At 34.9% G+C, this 23,096-nt stretch overlaps 1 protein-coding gene across 1 annotated transcript in view; it reads right to left on the bottom strand.

Annotated features, from left to right (window-relative positions):
- Positions 1-964: 964 nt before the first annotated feature.
- GABRA1 (gamma-aminobutyric acid type A receptor subunit alpha1) overlaps positions 965-23,096 on the bottom strand; it is a 57,040-nt gene continuing 34,908 nt past the window's right edge. Inside the window, exons 7-10 of the mRNA XM_035284358.3 lie at positions 19,938-20,081; positions 9,672-9,824; positions 5,171-5,373; positions 965-3,804 (exon numbers count right to left, since the gene is read on the bottom strand). Coding sequence (XP_035140249.1) covers positions 3,493-3,804; positions 5,171-5,373; positions 9,672-9,824; positions 19,938-20,081 — 812 coding nt within the window. The 3' untranslated portion in view covers positions 965-3,492. The remainder of the gene's footprint in view (positions 3,805-5,170; positions 5,374-9,671; positions 9,825-19,937; positions 20,082-23,096) is intronic.

Raw genomic sequence — 23,096 nt, 5'->3', positions numbered from 1 at the left:
GGATAGATTTCAGAAAACTCCAACAGAAGGTTATAACTAACTGGTACAATGAATTTCAAACAGATGGTCAGCAACGATGCCAAGCCCTTTCTTATTGTGATTTCTTTGATAATTATGTGTTGAGCCTTGACATGAATTTGGTTTGATAGCCAAAATAGTCATCATTCACTGCATTCTTTTTTATGAGAACCCAGAAATCAACAAATGTGATGGTTCAGCTAGTTTATATTGGCAGTTTTATTTAAATAAATCATTTTATTGGAGAATTTTTAATTGTGTGTTTTTAATCAGTTGTCAGTCATTATTAGGGAATATGTAGGTTTTATTTGTTAAGATATAATTTACGTTGTTCTGGCAAGACCATCATCTAAAACAGAAATTTTGTCTCAAGTGGTCTGGTGTGTAGAAGCCAATTATGGTTTTATGCCTATCATTGAAATGATTTTCATGTGATTATAATTTTTTTACCTTGATCTGACTGTTTGGTTATAGAAACATTAAGGAATTTAAGTTAAAATGAAAAGTACTAATAATGCAACAACGTTGGCTACATAGTGAAAGTTACCAGGATAGCTTATAAAACTACAGTGGTCAGATGCCGCCTCAAAACAATTAAATCAGAATCTCATGATAGAAAAGAAAATAAATTTCCTATACTGTCAATAAATATAAACAAATTCCACTACCATTATTTCAGCATGTTCATTCTGTATGTTTATATTTCATAAATTTCAAAGTACTACCAGTAATACAGAAAACCAGGTGTTTAATGCATGCTTATATTATAAATAATTTTTTGAAATCATAGTTTAGGATCATACTATTGACATATTTTTAAATATCTCTCTAGTGGCCTAGATTCCTGCTAGCACTTGGTACTTTTTGGTGCTTCTAATGTAAAAATGCATTAAAACAGGGCAATGAAAAGTCCTTTTGAGACATGAAAGGAGAGTCAAGTATTCCATTTTATTATTGAATAATGTTAGCTTTATTATTGTAGTAGAATACAGTATGACATAAAATTAAGAGCTTTTGCTAAACTCTGTAAAGCAACACATGCATCTGCCATAAACAACCTTGATTCATGTTAGGTTTTATTGCCACTTCACTGCACTAAAGTGCAATAAACATTCAGTGTCATCTTTTTAAAAAATTTCCTGGGAGTAAACAGGAACTATCCCCTATAAGAGTGTATCTTTATTTTCAGGGAAGACTTAACTAGTATTACATGGTTTAGCAAAGCACTGTAGAAAAGCTACATAGAATAATTTGTTTTTGATAAACTTTGCAATCATTTATACAGTAAAGTACTATCCACATATACTAACAAACTAAGAAATGATAGAAATGCAGTCATTGCATAGCAGAAAGCAGACTAAGAAGAAATATTCACATCTAATGAGCAAAATACAGACCAAAAGTTAGCCATGAGAAGTCTGGAAGGTAAAATGCTCTCAATAAACACATTAGAATAACGCCGAAAAATAACAAGATAAACAGCAACACAGAAGTTAGAGCCATAATTTATTTTATTTTCTATACATAATATCTACACATGATATTGGTGGATGAAATGTCCTTGATTCAGCCTTCATTGGCCTAGCTTGTGAAATTTAGGCAGGACCAAATCAAACAATGAAGCACATTTAAAAAGAAAAGTGTGTTTAGGAAAACACAACGTATTTTCCTACATCATTGGATAGCAGCTTTTTGAGAAAAACATTGCTCAAAACTTGGGTTTGGATCCCAACTGTCTTATTTGGCAATTATGCTAACAGGTTTATGCTGTAGTATTCTAAGTGTGTTTAGACCGTGACTTGTGGATTCTGAACACTAAATTTAAATATCTGTTAAACTCTATCAGACAAAAGGAGACTTCAAAAATACCTTCTGCATAAATATTTATCTCTAAAACATCTGGGCAGTAATGAAACAGACTAGAATTTTTATCAGGAAGTATTAATGGAACTTTTTTATTTAAAGCCCTTACATAGTATGCCTACAAATATATTGCTACAGTATAAATGAAATGTAATAATATTACTCAATAAAAGCTATTTTCTGTACATTCTTTTATGTATTTTATATTTAATGCTACATATGGTACAACACTTATTGAAATAGTTGGTATTAGCAAATATAGCAATAATATATATAGTTCATTTTCTAGATCCAACTAATGCTTTCCATTTTCTTTCTATAATACAATAGCCTAAAATAGGGAAATGTGTGGCATGACTTGAACAGATAGCAACTGATCACTGAATACTAGACAACAGTTTGGAAATTATAAGTTTTGTCTACATAAGTGGACTTCATACCCATATGTTTTAAGTTCCATGTGGTTCCTACTTGCTGTTCTGTTCTTAAATGCGGGCTCTAAATGTATTTCCAAAGCATTTAACAACATTCTAACAGCTAAGAGCAGTGATTCTTACACAATATTTTAAGAACAAAATTTTAAAAAAGTAAAAAATGTACAATCTCATGCTGGTATATTTACATATATCGTTTATATATTCTATTTTTGTTTGCTAGTCATAAATTTCAATCTAAAGCTTTTAATGTAGTTATATAAAAGAATACATTCAACAATTCCAGAGCTTGCAAAATATTTTTGCCCTTCTAAAAACATCTTCATAATGAGAACTGAGTGAGTATTGGGCTCATGTGCTATCTGAAAATAGGGTGAAAAGGGAATATTTTTAAATTATTTTAGTTTAGTTTCTATTGAGTATACCTATTGGTTAAAATTATTCTTGAATCTAGTGGTAAAAGCTCAGATCAAAGTGAAGTAGCCTATTTAAAGCATTTGTCTTCATTGGACTGAATGTGCTCTACAATGAGCAACTGCACCTTTGCCTATGAAAGTTCCATGAATTTTAAAATAGCATTTTATGACAAAATAATGCATTAGGCTTTTTTTTTTTCAAAGAGAAAGAATAGGGATCTTCAGCTTTGGAAACAAAATGTTAAAGCTATACATCAGTTTAAAAAGTAAAACAAAAACATAAGCACACCATAGTTTGTGTAATAAAGACACAGATTATTAAATTTTTCTTCATGAAACATTTATAATTTATCCTTTTAAACACCTTCACAGAAAAATATTTTTGACATATACAGTATCTTTTTAGAATATTTGGAAATTATATCTACAAATGACTTAGGGGTTATAGTTAAGTGTTACTTTTTTTTCTACTTTTCCTTGTATCTTTGAACAATCTTCCCCCCTTTTCGCTCTCATTCTGTCTCCTTCTGACATGACTTTGCTCTTTTACTTGCTCTCTCAGAATCCTGTCTCCAAGCTGCATAGTCTGCTTTGCTCCAGATTGCCAGACAGGGGTCTCTTGTTCTTAAATGAATTAGGAAAATAAAGAAACTTTCAAATTCTTTACGACAGAGGCAATAAAGCAGATGGGAATTACTGCGTTGAGAACATAAAGAAATTCCCAGTGCAGAAGACTGAACAACAGAATATAAGTAAAAGATCTATTGATGTGGTGTAGGGGCTTTAAGCTGAGGCTCTCTGTTTAAATACGTAGCCCAGTAGACTAAGTTAAAGATTCCAAATAGCAGCGGGAAGGCTATTCTTGACAGTCGATCAATTTTGCTGACACTGTTAAAGGTTTTCTTGGGTTCTGGTGGTTTTGTTTCGGGCTTGACCTCTTTGGGTTCTATGGTTGCACTTTTAGCAATGGTGGCTAAGCCTGGGTCACCCCTGGCCAAATTAGGGGTGTAGCTGGTTGCTGTTGGAGCATAAGTGTTGTTTTTCTTAATAAGAGGATCCTTTACTTTCTTTGGCTGCAGAAAGAAAGAGTAAAGCATTTTGTTTAGTAAACGGTCAGAAGCAAAATTATAACTTGCTGAGCAAGGTAGTCCTTATTTTGGAAGCTAAATCTGTGCTTTATTTAAAATTTTAAAACATAATTTATGCTTGTTTTATCACAATACATTTTAAATGCAGACAGTATTTAATAGCCTGTTGCCATCAAGAAGCAGAGCACCTTAGATTTTATTAAATATGGCAGATGTTACCACTACAGAGGATTTTTTAATCTAATGCATTCATGTTAATTACGGGCTAAACACAGTTAAACCAATTTCTTTACTATAGAACTTCTAAGCTTCTTTACTATACTGTGACCAGGAAATACAGTATGCAGCAATATTCAAGTGGGCTTTACCATCGAACTAAATTTTCAGGGAGTATCTTGAAACACTAGTATTCTGTAGAATAAAGTTTCAGAAAAGCTGCTGTCAAGTGAGTCCTTCTAGATTATTTCTAAACATCTTAAAATCTGTCTGTCTCTGCTCTTCATGACAGCGTTCCAAAGTTCACTTGCATTTTGACATGCATTTTCTTCAAACCCCGTAAATAGAGCTTTCCTCCCAAGCTGTAATATAAAACCCACACTCTGTAATAGGTTTTAATTGAGAGAAGCAGTTATTAACGTAACTTGAACATTTTCTACCATGAGGCATTTCTTGGTAATTTCTGTGTGTTATGATCCCTAAAGCGTATGTTTATTTTGGAAAGAAAAAAATGTGCTTGCCCTTGACTTCGCTGAAAACTGGGGATGGTTCATGTGGCAAACTCAATTTAATTGAGGCAGTATGGTTATACATTTATGACCAAATACTTAGACTCAGAAAACAACCAAAAGAATATGATTTTCAAGTTACAAAATTACAATGCACTTGGTAAATAATTTGAGCAATTTTATTTGCTCCTAATATCAGCTTTGTTAAAACTGTTATCAAATTAATAGAAACCATAGGAAAGTATATTTGACCAGAAGTGTTCATCTTCCTCTCTCTCCTTTATCTCCTCCACTGTGTACATCTATTCACCTAAATGACCTCTCCCTTTATCGATAACAATTTATCATGACACTTAATTGTTTATGACATAAAAAAAGAATCCTCAGCTACTCAGGAGGCTGAGGCAGGAGAATTGCCTGAACCCAGGAGACGGAGGTTGCGGTGAGCCGAGATCAAGCCATTGCACTCCAGCCTGGGTAACAAGAGCGAAACTCCGTCTCAAAAAAAAAAAGAAAAGAAAAAAAGAAAGAATCCTTATTATTCTGCGTACTTCATCCAATACCACAGGTCCAAACATCTCATTTTGTAGGTTTAAAGAGACTTAATAGTGATGTACTGCATTTACCTTTTCGGGAACCACACTTTTGCCATCCCATGCATAACCTCTCTTGGTGAAATAGTTTACTGTGGCAAACTCGATCAGAGCTGAGAACACAAAGGCATAGCATACGGCAATAAACCAATCCATAGCTGTTGCATAAGCCACCTTAGGGAGGGAGTTTCTGGCGCTGATACTCAACGTTGTCATGGTGAGCACAGTTGTTACTCCTGTAAAGAAAAAAAAAAGTGATATCAGTTTATACTACGAAATTTCATCACGAGAGGACAGCCTACTTGAACAAGAGGAAGTCAACGGTATCGTGACAGGATGTGGTTTCTAAATCATCCTATTTTGGTTTGGAATTGATGAGTCTTAATTTAACTTCAGGGTAGTCTGTGATTCATGGAATGGCAGTATTGAGGAGGATATCTTATTGTAATAAATTACTCTGCTCTTGAGGAGCTGTTAAGGAGATAGTAAGCTCCTTTAAATGGACAGTTTGAACACAGTGCCCTGGGTAAGACAGTAAACAACATTCTTTACTGTACCTAGTTCTTGATATAGACATCACAGATCTTCACCACCTGTAATCTACAAGAAACTTCTAGATGCTCAGCTCTGTTTAATATTCTATGCATCCCAAATATATAAACCAGGAAACCAATGACATTTTGATAATTCGTAGATAATTGAACAATCTGGGGATAATTGCCACATTATTGGCTCATGCGTTTACACTACTTTTTCTGATTCAAAAATAGCTACTTTTAAAAAATTCCTAAAACTGACAGAGACATATATATGTGTGTGTATATATACACACACACATACACATATAGAGACACACACACTCACACACACACACACACACATATATATATATCTACATTTTATGTTACTTGCTAGAGATCACACAGCTAAGAAGTAGCAGTACCAAAACATTTGAAGACCAGTTTTTCTGATTCAAATGTTAAGTCTTTTTTTCTTTCTGATAAGGCTGCTTCATCTTTTTTGCTCTGCAAATTCATCCCTAGTGATTAAAATGCCCTCTATTCAAGGAAGTTTTCAAGTTGGCCCATTTTAGCTTACTTGTATGATTATATAAGCTAGTATGGGAGAGACGATATCCTCTAATGTTCATTTACCAAATACTGTCAACCTACTATATGTAATGCACTGTACTCAGTACAAAAGTATAATACTGTCAGATTCCCTTTAAACTATTTGAAAATGTTGAAAAAAACAGTTCACAGTAACCCATTCGGGGTGCATCAGGCTACCTATTGTAGAAACAATTTTTACCTCTTCCAATGACTAGTCTCAGCCCTACCACTTATTAGCTCTATGACCTCTGCTAACTGATTTAACTTGTAGGGACCTCTGTCCCCATATCTGTAAAAGAGATGACTTGTCTTTCATTCTCTCCACTGTCTACACTATTGTTGAAATTCTATAAGAAGGACTTTTTGCCCAGTCACTCACAAGACCATCATGAGGATTAAATGCCCAGTCATTCACAAGACTATCATGAGGATATATTTGTTAGCAAAATCCAGTCTCTTGAATTTACATGTCAATATTAACTTGAGCAAATACTAGGTTAATTAAAAGTCCAGGGCAACCCAGTTTCAAATTCCTATTCTATAACTGCTGGATGACCTTGAGAAAATTACCTTAAAATCCTGAGCTTCTGGGGTTTATGATTTTTTTTTCTTGTAAGTTGATTTAATAAGTTTAACTTAAAGGGTTATTTTGAATATTAAATAAGGTAATGCAATGAAGTGTTTAGCACTTAGCTTGATAATAAGGGCAAAACTAATTACACTTGACAACTTTAGTCCTTTTTGATAAATCCCTAATACAATACATTCCATTTTTTTTCAAATTTTGGTTTATGTAGGCAAAAGTAATTTGGGAATGAGTATTCTTAAACCAAATGTGTCCGTAAATTAAGAGCAGTTAAGAAGAATAACACAAAGATACAATCTGTGCCATAGGAAAACACGATTCCTGCTATAGGAAAGAGAAAAGAGCACAGATTTGTTGAACAACTTTGAAGTTCCGAGTACCGAACCTGACAATGTATGTGTTTTATTTTATTTGTCTCACTTTTTAAAAAACAGCATTACTTTCCTTTCCTTGTACTCTTATTTTATAGACAACTGAAGCTTCATAAGAGGAAGTAAATTTGCCAATGCCATCCAGCTGGTAGGTGGTAAGACTGAATCTCAAACTTGGGTGTATTTGGCAGCAAATTGAAGAGACCACATTGCCTCCAAATGAGACACAATATGGAAAACCAAGAATATGTTTTTTTAAGGCCTAACATCAACTTTGACTTTGCTTCATTCTGGATATCTTTTAATAAATGGCTATGAAGCACGACTTTTGTTTATTTGTTTTGTTCTTTTGTTTTTTTTTTTTTTTAAATCTCCATGATCCTCTTAGACATCTCACAGAGCTCAGAAAAATATGCGGAGTACAAACTAAAAGGCATAGAAACATGTGTACAGCACAAATGTTAAAAGGGTAAAAGTTCAGAAAATTATATTTGTGATTCTAGTGAACTTAAAACATTGGCAACATATGATAACTTGAAACACAAAAATGCTTGTCACAACTAAGTTTATTGAATTTACAGACATATAGTTCTGTTCACCAAAGGCCATGAGTCAGTTGAGATATAAAATTGCTGAAAATGTTAATAGCAATGTTTTTTGACTTATATACCATTTAAAATGCTGTAAAGAATTTTCAAATCAAAAGGGTAGAATTTGTTGGAGTGAGAAGGGGAAAATTACCTTTGAAAGAACCTTTTTCAATATAGGGTACTCATATTACAAAAATAAAATGAAACAAAACATAAATATGCCCTGTGTTTAATTTTTTTTTAATTTCCTAGTGAGAAAAGGCATACTCATACAGAGATAAGCATCTTAACAAGAGTTAGACTTCAGTGACTGCATTGCTAGTTAATACTGACAGGTAGTAATGGGAAAGAATGAGTAGGTAATGAACTGCTCTTCTGGTCTGTAGCTGCAATTATTTTGAATATTAATTTAACTATATGTTTAGGTTATTATCAGAGCAATGACTAGGTGTTTGCCAATCTAGAAGCATATTGCCAAGCTGGGAAGAAAATACATGTATCTGGTACTTGTAGCAGAGTCTTTCTTTTTTTCTAAGATAACTGAATTTTCATACCATACATATTATTGAAAGATGATATCATAGGAATATCCTAACATGAATAATCCTCAGTTTAGACTGTAAGCTTCTTAAGGCTTTTATCCTTTAGCACAGCCTCTTAAAAGCAGCAGGTACCTAGTTGATATTTGTGGAATGAAACTTGATAATTGTACCTTTCACCAGTAAATATGTATTTGTTATTTACAAATGATGTTGACCACAATACTCCTATTTCATTTGTTGTCATTGCAGCAGGATAGCTCAGAGATGATGATATGACATTGCCATTAGGTGAACAGACTCCAGAGCTAAATGCCAGGGTCTTAGTCCTGACTCCATCTAATAGCTTCTAACTATGGGAAGATTACTTAATCTCTTGTTCCTTTGCTTTCACTTTTATAAAATGGAAATAATAATAGATAGAATTTGTTTTATGGTTAAATAATATAGGCTAATTGTATAAAATAGTGCCTAGTATAAAAGCATTTGATGAGTATTATCTATGATTTTATGATTACTCAATTTTAAGCTTCAGAATGCAATTTTCAAAAGGAGAGTGGTGGTCTATGTTCAGTTCACTACTGTATTTTGTGTCTAGAAGGTATTGTAGTGAAATCTTTCATTTTTATCACCCTGAAAAATACAGTTGAGATAATATACTGGGATATAGGCAGGAAATACCTTTTTATATGCACACTCTAAAATAATACATTAGGAAAGAAGTTTTCCTATTAGTAAAAGGTTGTTTACCCTTTAAACAATACTCCATTAGATTTCTTAACTTGAAGCATGTAAATCATTACAAATATCATAACAGAAAAAAAATGAGTGCATGTAACTTTACAGAAGTGCACACATCAGACAAAGCGAAGTATTCCTATACTGATATGATGATCATTAATTAGGTTTCCCTACTTAAAGAAACCCTGCTTTTTATGAATGTAAATAAATAGTTCTGCTCATATTTTCTAAGCTTCTCAAGCAATGCAGTGATTCAAGTTATGTATTCTAAATATATTATTTAAGTATTCAGTTTTATTCATGTGCTTTTAATATGTTGCATTTTGTACCTGTGTCCCTGATTTTTAATCTAAAATATCAAATCAAATGTTCATTAATATCATCTATTAATATATACTAAAACAGCATGCTATTTAAATAAAGTTTTTAAAAAATATATACCATAACAAGAGTGTCAATTCCTTGAACTTTTCTGTGGTATGAACTTCATATTTGAGTGTATAATCATTTTTTTATTACTCTTTGCAATGCCACAGATATGATATCACTTGTCCTCTACAGCCTTTCTTGTGTGTGTATCTTGACTGGCACTTACCAAAGACAGTTCTTGCTGGTACAGACTCTCTGTTCAGCCAGAATGAGACTTGTGAGAGAATCACTGTCATTATGCATGGCAGGTATGTTTGAATAACAAAGTAGCCAATCTTTCTCTTCAGGTGAAAATGAGTGGTCATAACGACATATTCTCCTGAGAAGTAAAATAGACAAGAAAGTTGAGCAATTTGAAATTGGAAAAAAGTTATCTCTGAGATTTACTATGAGTACCAAAGACCTGAGAGTTAGACACATCCTTTCTTCATGTGACATCCAGTTCTTGGAGAAAAAGGTTTTATCCAGAAAATAAAATAAACATTCTTAACACACAGTAAAATGACTCTGAGGATGAGACTGAGGTGCCAGAGTCTTTAAACGTATTCTCATCTCTTAATTCAAATATATCACATATTGAAGGAGCTAATATGAGCTTATATTTAAGGATTTGCTTTTCAATCCTTAAATTGACCGAGAAGGTAATATGCTAAACCCTGTGACAGACACCAATGGGTCAGAAACAGATCAGATCTCCAGTGTGTTCATTACAGAGCAGATCCACAATATCTACTGAAGAAGCTTTAGTGTGTATGTCAGGACAGTTTAATTTTAGCTACAGCACTGCATCAAGTATCTCTTTAACCTCAGATGAGTAATTTAGTGTGGCCTGATCTACAAAACAAGGAGAGTGGGCTAGAATCTATTGCTTCTCAAAATTTATTTTCCAGGATCCTCTAGGAAACTTTTGAAGAATACATTTCTTCAAATCCCACCTAGATTCACAAACCTCTCTTTGAATTGCCAGGAAAATCTGTATTTATAACCAGCTTTTGAGTTTGTCCCAATTCCTAGATTGGTCTGGGAAACAGTGTGCTAGTTTGGTGCTCTCCATGGTTCTTAAATACTCCAAATTCTGACTTCAGTTAGAGGTATGAAGCAGTAGACACACAATCCAAATTGCAGGGGGGTCTTATTTTTTCTTTTTTCTTTATACTTACTCAGTTAAAAATTTTAGAATTGTTTATCCTTATTCACTCATAATATAGGGTTAACTATCTGTGGGTGGATAGGAAAGAAACAGATGTGTTATGGCTAAAAAAGCATCATTCTCTTTAGAACACACCTTTCTCCTTCTTTTCTTCTCCAAACTTCTCCCTACTTGACCTAACATTTTTATCTCAGTCTACATACCTCGGACCTCAGCCCCTATAATGTGACTACCACTCTTCAGAACCTCTTAATCTTGATAACCAAAAACCCTTTTCTCAGTCTTGGAGCTGGAGCTGACTAAACACCTTCTTCACCGTTTTAAGTAATGCCTGTCCCTACCTTATTTATAGCAAACTTTTGATTTCTATTTTCATTTTTTATCTCATTTTTAATTTATTTTGCTCACATATTATTTCAATAAATTATTAAATTATATTTTCACACCACTCTTCATTTTTCTTCAAAGTAAACACAGGATTCCTAAAGAAAAGGAAGTATAATTCTTCCCTCAGCTCTCTTTCTTACTTTCTCTTGTCTCTAACAAGGAGTTCTTCATCTCACCCCTGCTTGTAGTGTCATCTTTATCTAGATGTCCAGATGGCTGAAAAATTTACATCGGTATGTAACCACATCTTCAAAATAACTGTTATGGTGTATTCCCAAATCTATACTAGACAAATATCACATCCCACAGATACTGGTTTTTCACTGATGCCACCAATTATATTTGTTCAAAACTCTCACAGCTAACTTTTTCCACAAAATAATGACCAGCACACAGCAATGCCGCCTCTTCACTGGGATCCTTTCTTAATAAATGGCACTATCATCTGTCTGTTCACTTAAGCTAAAAACCCAGAATTAATCCTTATTTGTTAGATAGTGCTGTGGAAAGAGAGAGGAAGGAGTCAGTTGATCATCACAATTTCAGTTTCACTTGGGCATCATTGCTGCTTCTGTCTCTTCATATCTCATGGTCACTGTGTGCATTTCCTTTGTAGATTGTGTCGTGTTTGCCTCCAGTCCTTTGTGCCTTATTTGTTTCTTGTTTGGCTCTAGTTACATCCTAACACCAATTTTTCCTTAATTTTGATGCAGCATGATTTTTCACTTGTGTAATTCTGCCACCATTTTTTTAACTTAAAACACATCAATGGAGTCCAATTAATAACATCAGGCTTTCTCAGCCTCAGCACTATTGACGGTTTTGACCAGATAATCATTTTTTGAAGGTGGCTGTCCTACACATTGTAGAATGTTTAGCAGCATTCCTGCAGTCTACTTATTAGATGCCAGTAGCAAACCGTTGCCCCTCCCTTGTGTGACAGTGTAGACTGACTCCAGTTCCACAAAATAACAAGCAAACTTTCTAATCTGTGTGTAAGACTACATATAGCATAGCTCTAATAGGCACTGAATTCTCTTTTCTCTCCAAACACTTCAACATCTCAGTATTTTGGCCCACAAAACTCTACTTAACATCTTCTGCAGCTGAATATTTTCCTCATCTATAGGTTGGTTCCAGCCCAAGTATCAAGTCTCCAGTGGAACAGAAATAATTGTCCTATAGAATAATGTATTAGCTTTGGAAGAAAATGTATTTGACTTCGAAACCCAGATCTCCTATTTTCTTGCTGTGTAGACCTTGGCAACTCACTTAAACTCTCTTATCCTTAGTTTTCTTATCTACAAAATAGTCAGAAGTACAATATAGAAACAATAACAAATAATGCCTCTAATTTAGATGATACTATTTAACCGTGTTAAAATGTTAAATTTTAGTTTGTTTCTCCATTTCTTCACACTTCTCCTCAGTAAGAATTCATAAAAATGTTAGTAGAATAACACATCCTGCTTTCTTTAGCAAAAAATTATCTATGCACTTATGCCTGCTTTTGTTATTAATTGCTATTCATAATAGTACCTGCCCTTTACTGAACACTTACTGTGTTCAACTTTATAGCTCTTGCTTATATTTATGATAAAGTCTCATACTCTGCATTTGAGTTATGTAACTACACATATCACTCCCACCAAACTGAAAACTAACTAAAGAGAAGAATCGTTATTTGGTTATGTAGCATGACTGGCCATATCCTCAGTATTTAATACTTTCCTATAATGAAAATGGATGCATGAGGCTTGTGGTCACTCAATCAAAACAAAGTTCACAAGCATCTTTCTTTTAAAGGACAAATGAAATGCTAACAGATTAATTTCTTATTATTTTCTGTGTATCCCTCTAGTGATATATTTAAGGTCATTGGAAAAGAAAGAAGTGATACAAATTTGAGAAAAATGTAGAAAAACAATATTCTCAAACCCTGCTAAAATACAGTCTTGTGTGGACATACCCATACTACACTTCACCATCTCTGGGACATGGATTATTATTCCTAACAATTCATTGCATTGCAGCCTGCAAAATGTCACCAGCTCAAAGAAAAACAATCCAGCTTTATATAATGTCAGAAAAATGAGTGTCTGTTTACATTCCATTATCTTTTGTTGTTCTCAACATGACATTTTTGCAAAGATCCTGAAAAGAATATAATTTTGGGCAATCTGAAGAGCTATTATTTGACATTATATTTGTTTTACAAACAACTTTTTCCCTAATAGAATACGGAAGAAATAGAAGGAATTCCAATGTTTTGAAACGTTTTCCTAAATGAAATACAATTTTAAGAGTGTTGGCACAAAACTTTTAAATAAGGAAGAAAAGGGCAACAATATCAAAATCGCGTTGCAATAGCTTTAAAATGAAAGAAAAACACAACAAAAACAAAAAACTCAGTCACCTAAATTAGATTGAAATAATATGTCTAGACATCAAGTGCTTATGCACTAAGCATGTCAAATTATTTTCCTCTAATTCAACAGTCAAGGAGAATTGTAATTCAAATATTCTTGCACTTTAACCCTGAAGAAGCTTGTAAATTAGATGTGACAATATTTCTGATATATTGCAATACAAAAGTAAGGAGAGTGGAAGAAAAGAAAGTAATATAATTTTCCAAAACAGTGCTAAAGATTTGTTTAGATCTGGCTTTCAACCTTTGCTTTCTCAAATATTAGTTACTTCAAGGTAAATAACTTGCTTGGGTTCATTTGGCTTCAGTTTCATGATTTGTCCAATTAATATAATAGTATTTAACTTAAGTGTCTCCTAGGATGATGTGAGGATACAATTAATATTCATGAAAGCACTTTTTAAAAATTCAAGTTCTATGGAGATTTACAGTGTAAAGATTAGAATCATAGCTCTCTCTAGCTCATAGAATCAACCACTTGGTCATTCAACTAAATTGTATTGAACACTGATTGCTTGTGAAACTGTCGTTTTCCTTCCAAGTATTCTAAACTTGGTATTTTCTACAGATACTAATATTGCAAAAGGAATTTTCTATCAAAAAATGTTATTGAGAAAGTGGTAGTTACGTCTTTTAATTGCTTCAGAGATTCTAAATAGAGATAAAGGAGAACTGATTATAGTTTTAGATCATTTAGCCTCTCTGGGGTTATGTCCTCATTTGAAATATAAATGGATTGACCAAATGACCACAAAGTCTTTTTCCCCCACCCCCAGAGCTTATGTTCTATAGTTATAATGATTTCTCTGGAGACCATGTACTAAGCTTTATAAATGGGAACACCTAGGCTCTTTGAATGAATGTTGATCACCATTGTTACTCCATAGTCAAAGAAGACAGCTGCTTTTCTTATTATCTTCACCCTTCAAGGTCATCAGTACATCAACTCATGCAGACAGGTCTCTAAATCTAAAAAAGAGAATGCTACGATGTTTCTTAGTCATCTCCTTTAAGGATTAGCAATAGTTGGCTGGGTGTGGTGACCCATGTCAGTAATCCCAGCACTTTGGAAGACCAAGGTGGGTGGATCACAACTTCAGGAGTTCAAGACCAGCCTGGCCAAGATGGTGGAACCCCATCATGGCTAAATATACAAAAAAATTAGCCAGGCGTGATGGTGGGTGCCTGTAATCCCAGCTACTGCAGAGGCTAAGGCAAAAAATTGCTTGAACCCAGAAGGTGGAGGTTGCAGTGAGCCGAGATCTCACCACTGCACCCAGCCTGGGCAACAGAGAGAGAGTCCGTCTCAAAAAGAAAAAAAAAAAAAAAAGAGGGTCAACAATAGTCATTCAGAAGAAACTTCCTTATTCACCAAACTTTTATTTAGCCAAATTTTCTTAAGATCAAATTTAGGTAAATATAGAGAACTTTCAGTCATCAGTATGTGTTTTTAAAACATTGCATGGTATTACATTATTATTGTTTTCTGGACACTGATATTATTATTATGCCTAATGACCAATTTAGTTTTTTTATTTTATATATATATATATATATATATATATTTTTTTTTTTTTTTTTCCGAGACAGAGTTTCGCTTTTGTTACCCAGGCTGGAGTGCAATGGCGCGATCTCGGCTCACTGCAACCTCCGCCTCCTGAGTTCAGGCAATTCTCCTGCCTCAGCCTCCCGAGTAGCTGGGATTACAGGCACGTGCCACCATGCCCAGCTAATTTTTTGTATTTTTAGTAGAGACAGTGTTTCACCATGTTGACCAGGATTGTCTTGATCTCTTGACCTCGTGATCCACCTGCTTCGGCCTCCCAAAGTGCTGGGATTACAGGTGTGAGCCACTATAAGTTATATTTTATGCCCTTAAATCACTGTAGTAACTTTTGCATGGGCTCTCCTTAAATAATCACTTAGAAAGTATAATGTGGTGAGGGTGAGAAGAGACAAGGGGTTATGCCATCCCTGACACATCAAGTAGAAATGACCTCTTCCTGCTTTATGCATCATGTGGCTCCCTTACACTAGCTTTACTATTATTATTATTATTATGAGGCAGGGTCTCACTCTGTCACCCAGGTTGGAGTGCAGTGGTGTAATCTCAGCTCAATGAAGCTTCTACTTTTCTGGGTTCAGGTGATCCTTCCACCTTAACCTCCCAAGTGGCTGGGACTACAGACATGTATCACCATGTACAGCTACTTTTTATGGTTTTTTTTGTAGAGATGGGGTTTTTCCATGTTGCCCAGGCTGGTCTCCAGGTGACTGCCTGTCTCTGACTCCCAAAGTGCTGAGATGATAGGCGTGAGTCAATGCACCAGCTTACTCTTATTATTAATGGTAATATTGGACACTTATTGCATACATTTTACAAACCAGTTACTCTTCTAGATAGTTGACATGCATTTTCTTATTTCCATCTCACAATAGCTCATGAAAAAGATAGATACCAAAACAAAAAAACAAAAAAAAAAAACCCACAAAATTTAAAACTTGTCAAAAGTCACACAGTAAATAATTTGCAAAATCAACATTTAAACCCTTGTGGTATAACCTCAGCATTCATACTCTTAACAACTGTGCTTTCACACCTTACATGTCTCTGTTGCCTGTTATTGGTATGACATGTAGGTAAGAGTACATACCCTGCAGGTCGGCAACCCAGGTTCAAATCCCAGCTCTGCCACTTCTCGGCTATGTGACCTTGGAATAATGTTTAAACTTCTCGGGGCCCCCTATATCCCATCTGTAAAATGGGGATAGTAACATTACCTAAATCCTAGGTTTTTTGTGAGTATCAGATGTGAAGAATAGAACAGTGCCAGTGTATGTTAGCTATTTATCTCATTCAACTAAGAGCTTCTGAAGGGCAGGTGTCATGTGTCTTTCATCTCTGTTCTTCAAACCCAATCACAGTGTCAGATGCAGTAAATGAACAAGCAATTTAAGGAATACATGGATAAATTAATGAATAATAAAGATTTATATTGGATTTGAAAACCAAATGGATCATCCTTCCCATCTGCCTATTTCTCTGCCACATACTCTGCAAATAGTATTTTTCTGTCAAGTGAATAAATGTACTTAAAAGTAAGACTCTAACTAAATATTCTTTCCCTAAATTTAATGGCAGACTCCATGGAAGGAATTGTACCTCTAATGTATTTGTACTGAACTAGAAATTCAAATATTGTGTTAGGATTTCAATCTTTTCCCCTCTTACATTAATGAAGTGATTTAGAAAATATTTTTACCTGAAAGAGGTCAGTATGATTCTGTGTTTATGTTTTCATATGTGTGTTGGTGGCAGGCAAGTAGGACAGCACTTTCTAAACTTCAAGGAGATTTGAATAATTATCTCCCCAAGGAGAATTTTAAAATAGAAGAAGCTGCCCTTTATCTCATCCTTCTCAATGTGTGTGTTCTCTCTCACCATCATTCTCTAGTCTATTGGCAGAAACAGGGAGGTAATGGTACTCAAGGTCATTTATCTTAATGTTTTCAGGGCTCCACAAAGAGATGTAAAATACAGCATTGCAGACCTTACACAAAGGTCTCTGTTTCTTTCTGCTGAAATCTATCAATTTGGATTCTTGGTGAGCTAAAGTGGACCCAGAGGAAGTATAATTCAGTGTGTTATTGTGGAGTTGAAACATACATCAAACTGAGCTCCCATTTGAGAATTTGCTCATTATTCTTCGTGCCCCCCAGTATTCACTTTGTGGTGACAGGAAAAAGCTTTTATTTTATGTAGGTGAACTTACTGCTCTGGCACAGAATGATTACTTCTAATGGACCCAACCCATGAGGTCTACCCTCATAGGTGGCAATGGGTTGGGCCACCACTGTCTCTCATTTTATTAAATGCTTGCTTTTTTTTTTTTTTTTTTTTTTTTTTTGAGTATCCAGAATGTAGGTAGGTTGAAACCTTTGGAAGCCAAAGGTGAAGAAGGCCTCCATTATGACTAAGCCTCTAATTTTGAACATATGGGATCCTGGGCATAAAGAGGGTTATAGTGACATGATTAAGGTTAGAAAAGATAAAACCAGAGTAGGACCATCCTCTTCTCTAAGCAACCTTTGAGGCTTCATATACATTTGCACTGTGGCCTGCATACTACAGCATTTGAATTGTTTCCTTAATATTCTCCAACTTCCTTTCTAACAAAAAGAGTTGGAGACTTCCTTGAGGAAAAATTATGTGTGCAGTATTTGGTAAGCCTGGAGCCTAGAACAGTGATTATTTATCCCCCAATATATTCAGACTAATAAAATGAAAAGTCAACCTCTGCAACAATCCCTCCTACATCATCTTAGGCTGGATTTATTTTTTTATTCATTAATTCAAAATATTTGTTCAATGCCTCCTATGTCTCAGCTACTACAGAAAATAATAGGGGTACAGAAGACAGACGTGGTCTCTGCCATCACAAAAATGTTAACCACAGCACTTACTACTGATTTTTATAATTATAATTTATGTGTTCAATTTCTCTTAGACTTCAAATTCCATGACAGCAAAATCTGAGCTTGTCTATCATTTAATCTTCAGTCTCTGCCATTATACCCAGCTTATAACGGCATTCAAGTTTTTTTTTAAAGTAAACAAAGCTTATTTTAATATCTTTTCCAACATATTACGCTGTAAGAAGGAAAAATCTGGAGAATTTTTTATGTTTTGGAATATTTCAGGACCACAGTAATAGGTATTACTTAACATTTTGAGTATCTACTATATAATACGCTGCAATATTTTATATTATTTCATCTTTAATACAAAAATACAGGATTATTGTTCCTTAGGCAAGACTAGAGTTTCCAAATAAACAAAAGACTTGCCCAAAGTCACAAGACTTCTAAGCGACAGGAGCAGGACTTGCATTCACATCTTCCTCAGTAAAAAGCCTATGACCTTTCCAGTATGCCACTTGGATTTGAAATAAGAGAAAAACAGGAACACAGTCCATATTTTTTTAAAAATAAAACACATAAACATAGCAAGCAAGAGACAGAGCCTATTAATCAGAACTTATCCAATAATCATAATAAGAGAGGTTGACCTATTATCTGAGTGTGTTATGCCTATGAGGTTCCCATTATAAAGCCAAAAATCTGAGGAAGAAATTTGTTCTGAGAAAATTAGCACCACTCTTCTTGTTTATTGCTAAATCATGTTTCCTTAGAAATAACAAATAACAGTGAATAAGATCAACCGAAATTTTGAAAGACATTCATAAAAATAATTTTTGATCCTTGTTAAAGCTTTCAGTGATTGAACCTTAGCTAAAGAATATTGGGGTTTGTGGGGCATATCTTTTCTAATTGTTGCAGTCCAACTTTTATTTATAATTATCTAGTCTGAAGATTACATTTCAGGTAGTACAAAATGGATACTTGAATAATAAAACTTTTATCTTATTGTTTGAAACAACTTTAAAGATATAGGTCCAGCTTTTTCAGAGTATCTGATCTAGCGCTGCGTATAGGATTAGTAAATCAGTCAGTATACTAAAATGGATGGCATGCTACCTACTTTTAATTCCAACATGGAGTGATCAATAATATGGTTATGTCTCTCTCAGCTTTAGCTGTGGAAAATGCTTGGCTAGAGACAGAAATAGATTTGTAGAAGGAATTGGTTTTTTGATGTCCCACATATAATAATCACTACTACAAATTCAGCAAAATTCATTAACTTATGGTAATAAATGGAGCCTAGAGTATATAAATAGTTATTTATGAAAAGCTTTTAATGTGTCAGGAATCATGATAAGTACTCTTTATAAATTTAATGTATATCTTCCAATTACCCTGCAGGGGAACTACAAACAACTGATGAGGTCTGGGAGTAAGGATTTAACTCAGATGTTCATCTCTACGAGTTTACATAGCTACCCTGCTGTGCTACAGTGATCACATAGAACCAGTTTCTCAATTTGCAAACAAAAAATAAACAACAGGGGCCAGGCGCGGTGGCTCAAGCCTGTAATCCCAGCACTTTGGGAGGCCGAGGTGGGTGGATCACAAGGTCAAGAGATCGAGACCATCCTGGTCAACATGGTGAAACCCCGTCTCTACTAAAAATACAAAAAATTAGCTGGGCAGGGTGGCGCGTGCCTGTAATCCCAGCTACTCGGGAGGCTGAGGCAGAAGAATTGCCTGAACCCAGGAGGCGGAGGTTGCAGTGAGCCGAGATCGCGCCATTGCACTCCAGCCTGGGTAACAAGAGCGAAAACTCCATCTCAAAAAAAAAAAAAAAAAACAGAGGCCAAGACGCATTAAATGACATGTCCAAGGTCACAGGTCTACCTAGTTCACATTAGTTCCCAGCTCAACTGATGCCCAGTTTAGTGAAATGTTCTCTTTCTTAAACTTGTATTACTGAAGGACTCTTGTAGTTTTCAAAAAATGTTTTTCTGTTTCTTCCTCCATGTTTGAAGTAACAAAATGGCACTTACCTGTGCTTGACTGGACAATTCCAGAGTCTACTGTTTGTCCAAGAAGATCATACTGGTTTAGACGTGATCCATCTTCTGCTACAACTACTGAGCGTGCTGGCTCTCTGGTCCATTCATAAACAACTTCTGCTCTTGTATAAGCATCTAAAAGGAAACAGTAGAAAATTATCCATATATTTTACCACTTCACTTCCCTTATTTAGTCGATACCTTCTATCAGCTTGATATGTTCTATATCATGGTTCCAGAGGGCAGGCTGAGAAAGCGGAGTATACATCCCTTAATTTAGGAATTTAGGAAAATTAAAACACATTTTCTCTTTTTTAAGTCATTTATTCACTCTTCCAGCAAATGTTTAGAAGCACCTACAAAGGACAAAATACTGTGCCGGGGATATTAGCAAGTCTGAGTTTACTCTCCTCTGTTATTGATTATCCTTCTTGTGGATATTTTCCATGATGATGAGCTAAATTCTATAGCTCTTCGTCTCAATCATTTTCATTTGCCATGTCACTTTGAACTTGGCCATCTCCTAATGAGAGATTAAATCATAATTCTTATAGAGAGATAATTTACACAGGTTGGAGGAGAATGTATAGAGTGAGAGAGAAAGAGGAGAAGGAATTCCATCGCTTTTATGATTTATAGTGCTATAACACCCACTTCACATAGGTTGAAATAACAGTACGTACTCTCCTCTGTTTAGAGGCAGAATGAGGTTAAAAATTTAAGAAAATATCATAATAGAAAAGGCAAGCTGTTTTCAGTGTTTTTGAGGGGAAAGCATCATAGCAAAAGTTGGCCTATGATAAGAGTTTGACTCATTGGCCAACAGCCAACTTCTCCATTAGGCACATTTGTTGCAGGGCCAAAGCCCCTCAATGCTTTTAGGATGCCACAAAAATACTGTAAGTTTTTTTGAAATCAAAAGATAAAGTGAATATAATCTCATCTGGATTATATTCATTTTTGTAGTAGCAACATAGTCTTAAAATAATTTTAATTTTCTTCTTGAAGGAATGGCCTCCAAAGACAAAAGTGTTTAAGGACCATAAAAGTCATAATGCATCTATGTTTGACCCAATCCTCACTCAAATGACCAGGAGTTTGTGTTGTGTCCAATACACATTTGCCCCAGATAAAATATTATGAGTTGTAAAACTATGATTGCTTTTTTACGTGAAAATGAGGCTGCCTGAAAAAAGATGTGAGCCATGATTCTCAGTCTCTAAAACAAAGCTTCTAAAGTGATTACTTTTCACGGAGGTGAATGATGCAGAAAAATGGAGCCAATGTTCCCTGATTTTACAATGGTAGCCTGCCAGTTTCAATATTATTTCTGCACCGGTTTATAATCAGATGGTCTTAAAAAACAAAATTTTCCATAAGTTTAAGAGAATAAGCTAAAACTTAATTTAGTGGTTCATGAGACGCAAAAGTAAAAAATTGGCAATTTTGAATTTATCTTTGTTTTTCCTTTTTAATTGTGGTTATCCCTATAATCTTAAAAAATGAAAGCATTTCAGCAATGTGTATATTAGGAGTACTGTGTCTATTAGGAGGGCTGTAAAATGTAATTTAAAAACCTCTTAGAATGGTTGGGTGTGGTGACTCACACCTGTAATACCAGCACTTTGGGTGCTGAGGCTGGCGGATCACGAGGTCAAGAGTTCAAGACCAGCCTGGTAAATATGGTGAAACCCCATCTCTACTAAAAATACAAAAATTAGTCAGGCGTGGTGGTACACACCTGTAGTCCCAGCTACTCAGGAGGTTGAGGTAGGAGAATCGCTTGAACCAGAGAGGTGGAGATTGCAGTGAGCTGAGATCATGCCATTGCACTGCAGCCTGGGCAACAGAGCAAGCAAGACTCTATCTCAAAAAAAAAAACCTCTTAGAAGAAGACAGAACACAATAGTTTGAGAAGGACCCTATCGTTCACAATTTGTAGAGAAGCATATTCAGTAATTTTCAAAAATATGATAAAATATTATTTTTTAATGGAAGTGTCTTACCTAAGAAGACATAATGGGTTTATGGTAACATGGAATGATTGAATGATCAGTTTGCAAATGCCTCAAAAGCCATAGAGTTTAGTTGCATTTTGCAGATGGTAAACTAAGGCAAAAAATAAAATGACTTGTTTAAGGGCACATCACTAATTTCTGGGAAAACCGAGATTAAAAACTTAGGATGCTATTCATTCGACTTTACTGCGGTTTATGAGCATTTTTCTAGGCAAAACTGTAAATTAGATAGATTCTCATAAGCTAAGCAAAAATACTTGGTGGTCATGCAATTAGTGATGAAACTAGGTCTAGATCTTGTGTCATTTCACAACAAACTACAACCCTTGCCTGTATACTGCACTGCTGTTAGCAACAGTGTCTGCACCCTGTCTTTATATCCTTTGTCACGTGTTGTTACTGGACTGCTAATAGAGTTGTAGAGGGGGAAAAATGTGTTACCACTGACTCCATTTTATTAATTTTGGTGTCTCATTTCTTGCAGTTTCATAGATGCACCATTGCATATGAAAATGTGTAGACCATCTACTACAAACATGATATCACTGTGAAGGTGCAGATGACTCATTATCCATGCCTCTCCATGGAAATCTTCCAAAATGAAGGGTAGATTCACATGATGCAAGTTGGAATTTTAAGACGGAGAATACAGATATACTTAAGGTCTTAGCAAAGATGATATATCCTACTGATGCCTTAAATTTTAGTAACCAGAAAGTAGTTCCTATGAAAACATACTTGATTAGAGACATTAGCATAAGAAAAGTGAGGTTAAAAAGATTCTTTAGCTAATTAGCAAAAAATTTTAAGTTATAATTTCAAATAAATTATATTGTCCCAGAAAAGTTTTAAAAGTAAGACAACGAGGTGGCCAGACACGGTGGCTCATTTCTGTAGTCACAGCACTTTGTAAGGCTACCACGGGCAGATTTATAGAGCCCAGGAGTTCAAGATCAGTGTGGAAAAAATGGCCAAACTCTGCCTCTACAAAAATTTATTCAAAAATTAGCCACATGTGGTGGCATGCACCTATAACCCCAGGTACTCAGGAGGCTGAGGTGTGAGGATTACTTGAGCCCAAGAATTCAAGCCAGCCATAAGCCATGATTGTGCCACTGCACTCCAGCCTGGG

This window comes from Callithrix jacchus, chromosome 2 (genome assembly GCF_049354715.1).
Source record: "Callithrix jacchus isolate 240 chromosome 2, calJac240_pri, whole genome shotgun sequence".
NCBI lineage: Eukaryota > Metazoa > Chordata > Mammalia > Primates > Cebidae > Callithrix > Callithrix jacchus.
The sequence above is the reverse complement of the archived record's forward strand: the minus strand, read 5'-3'. Positions and strand labels throughout refer to the sequence as shown.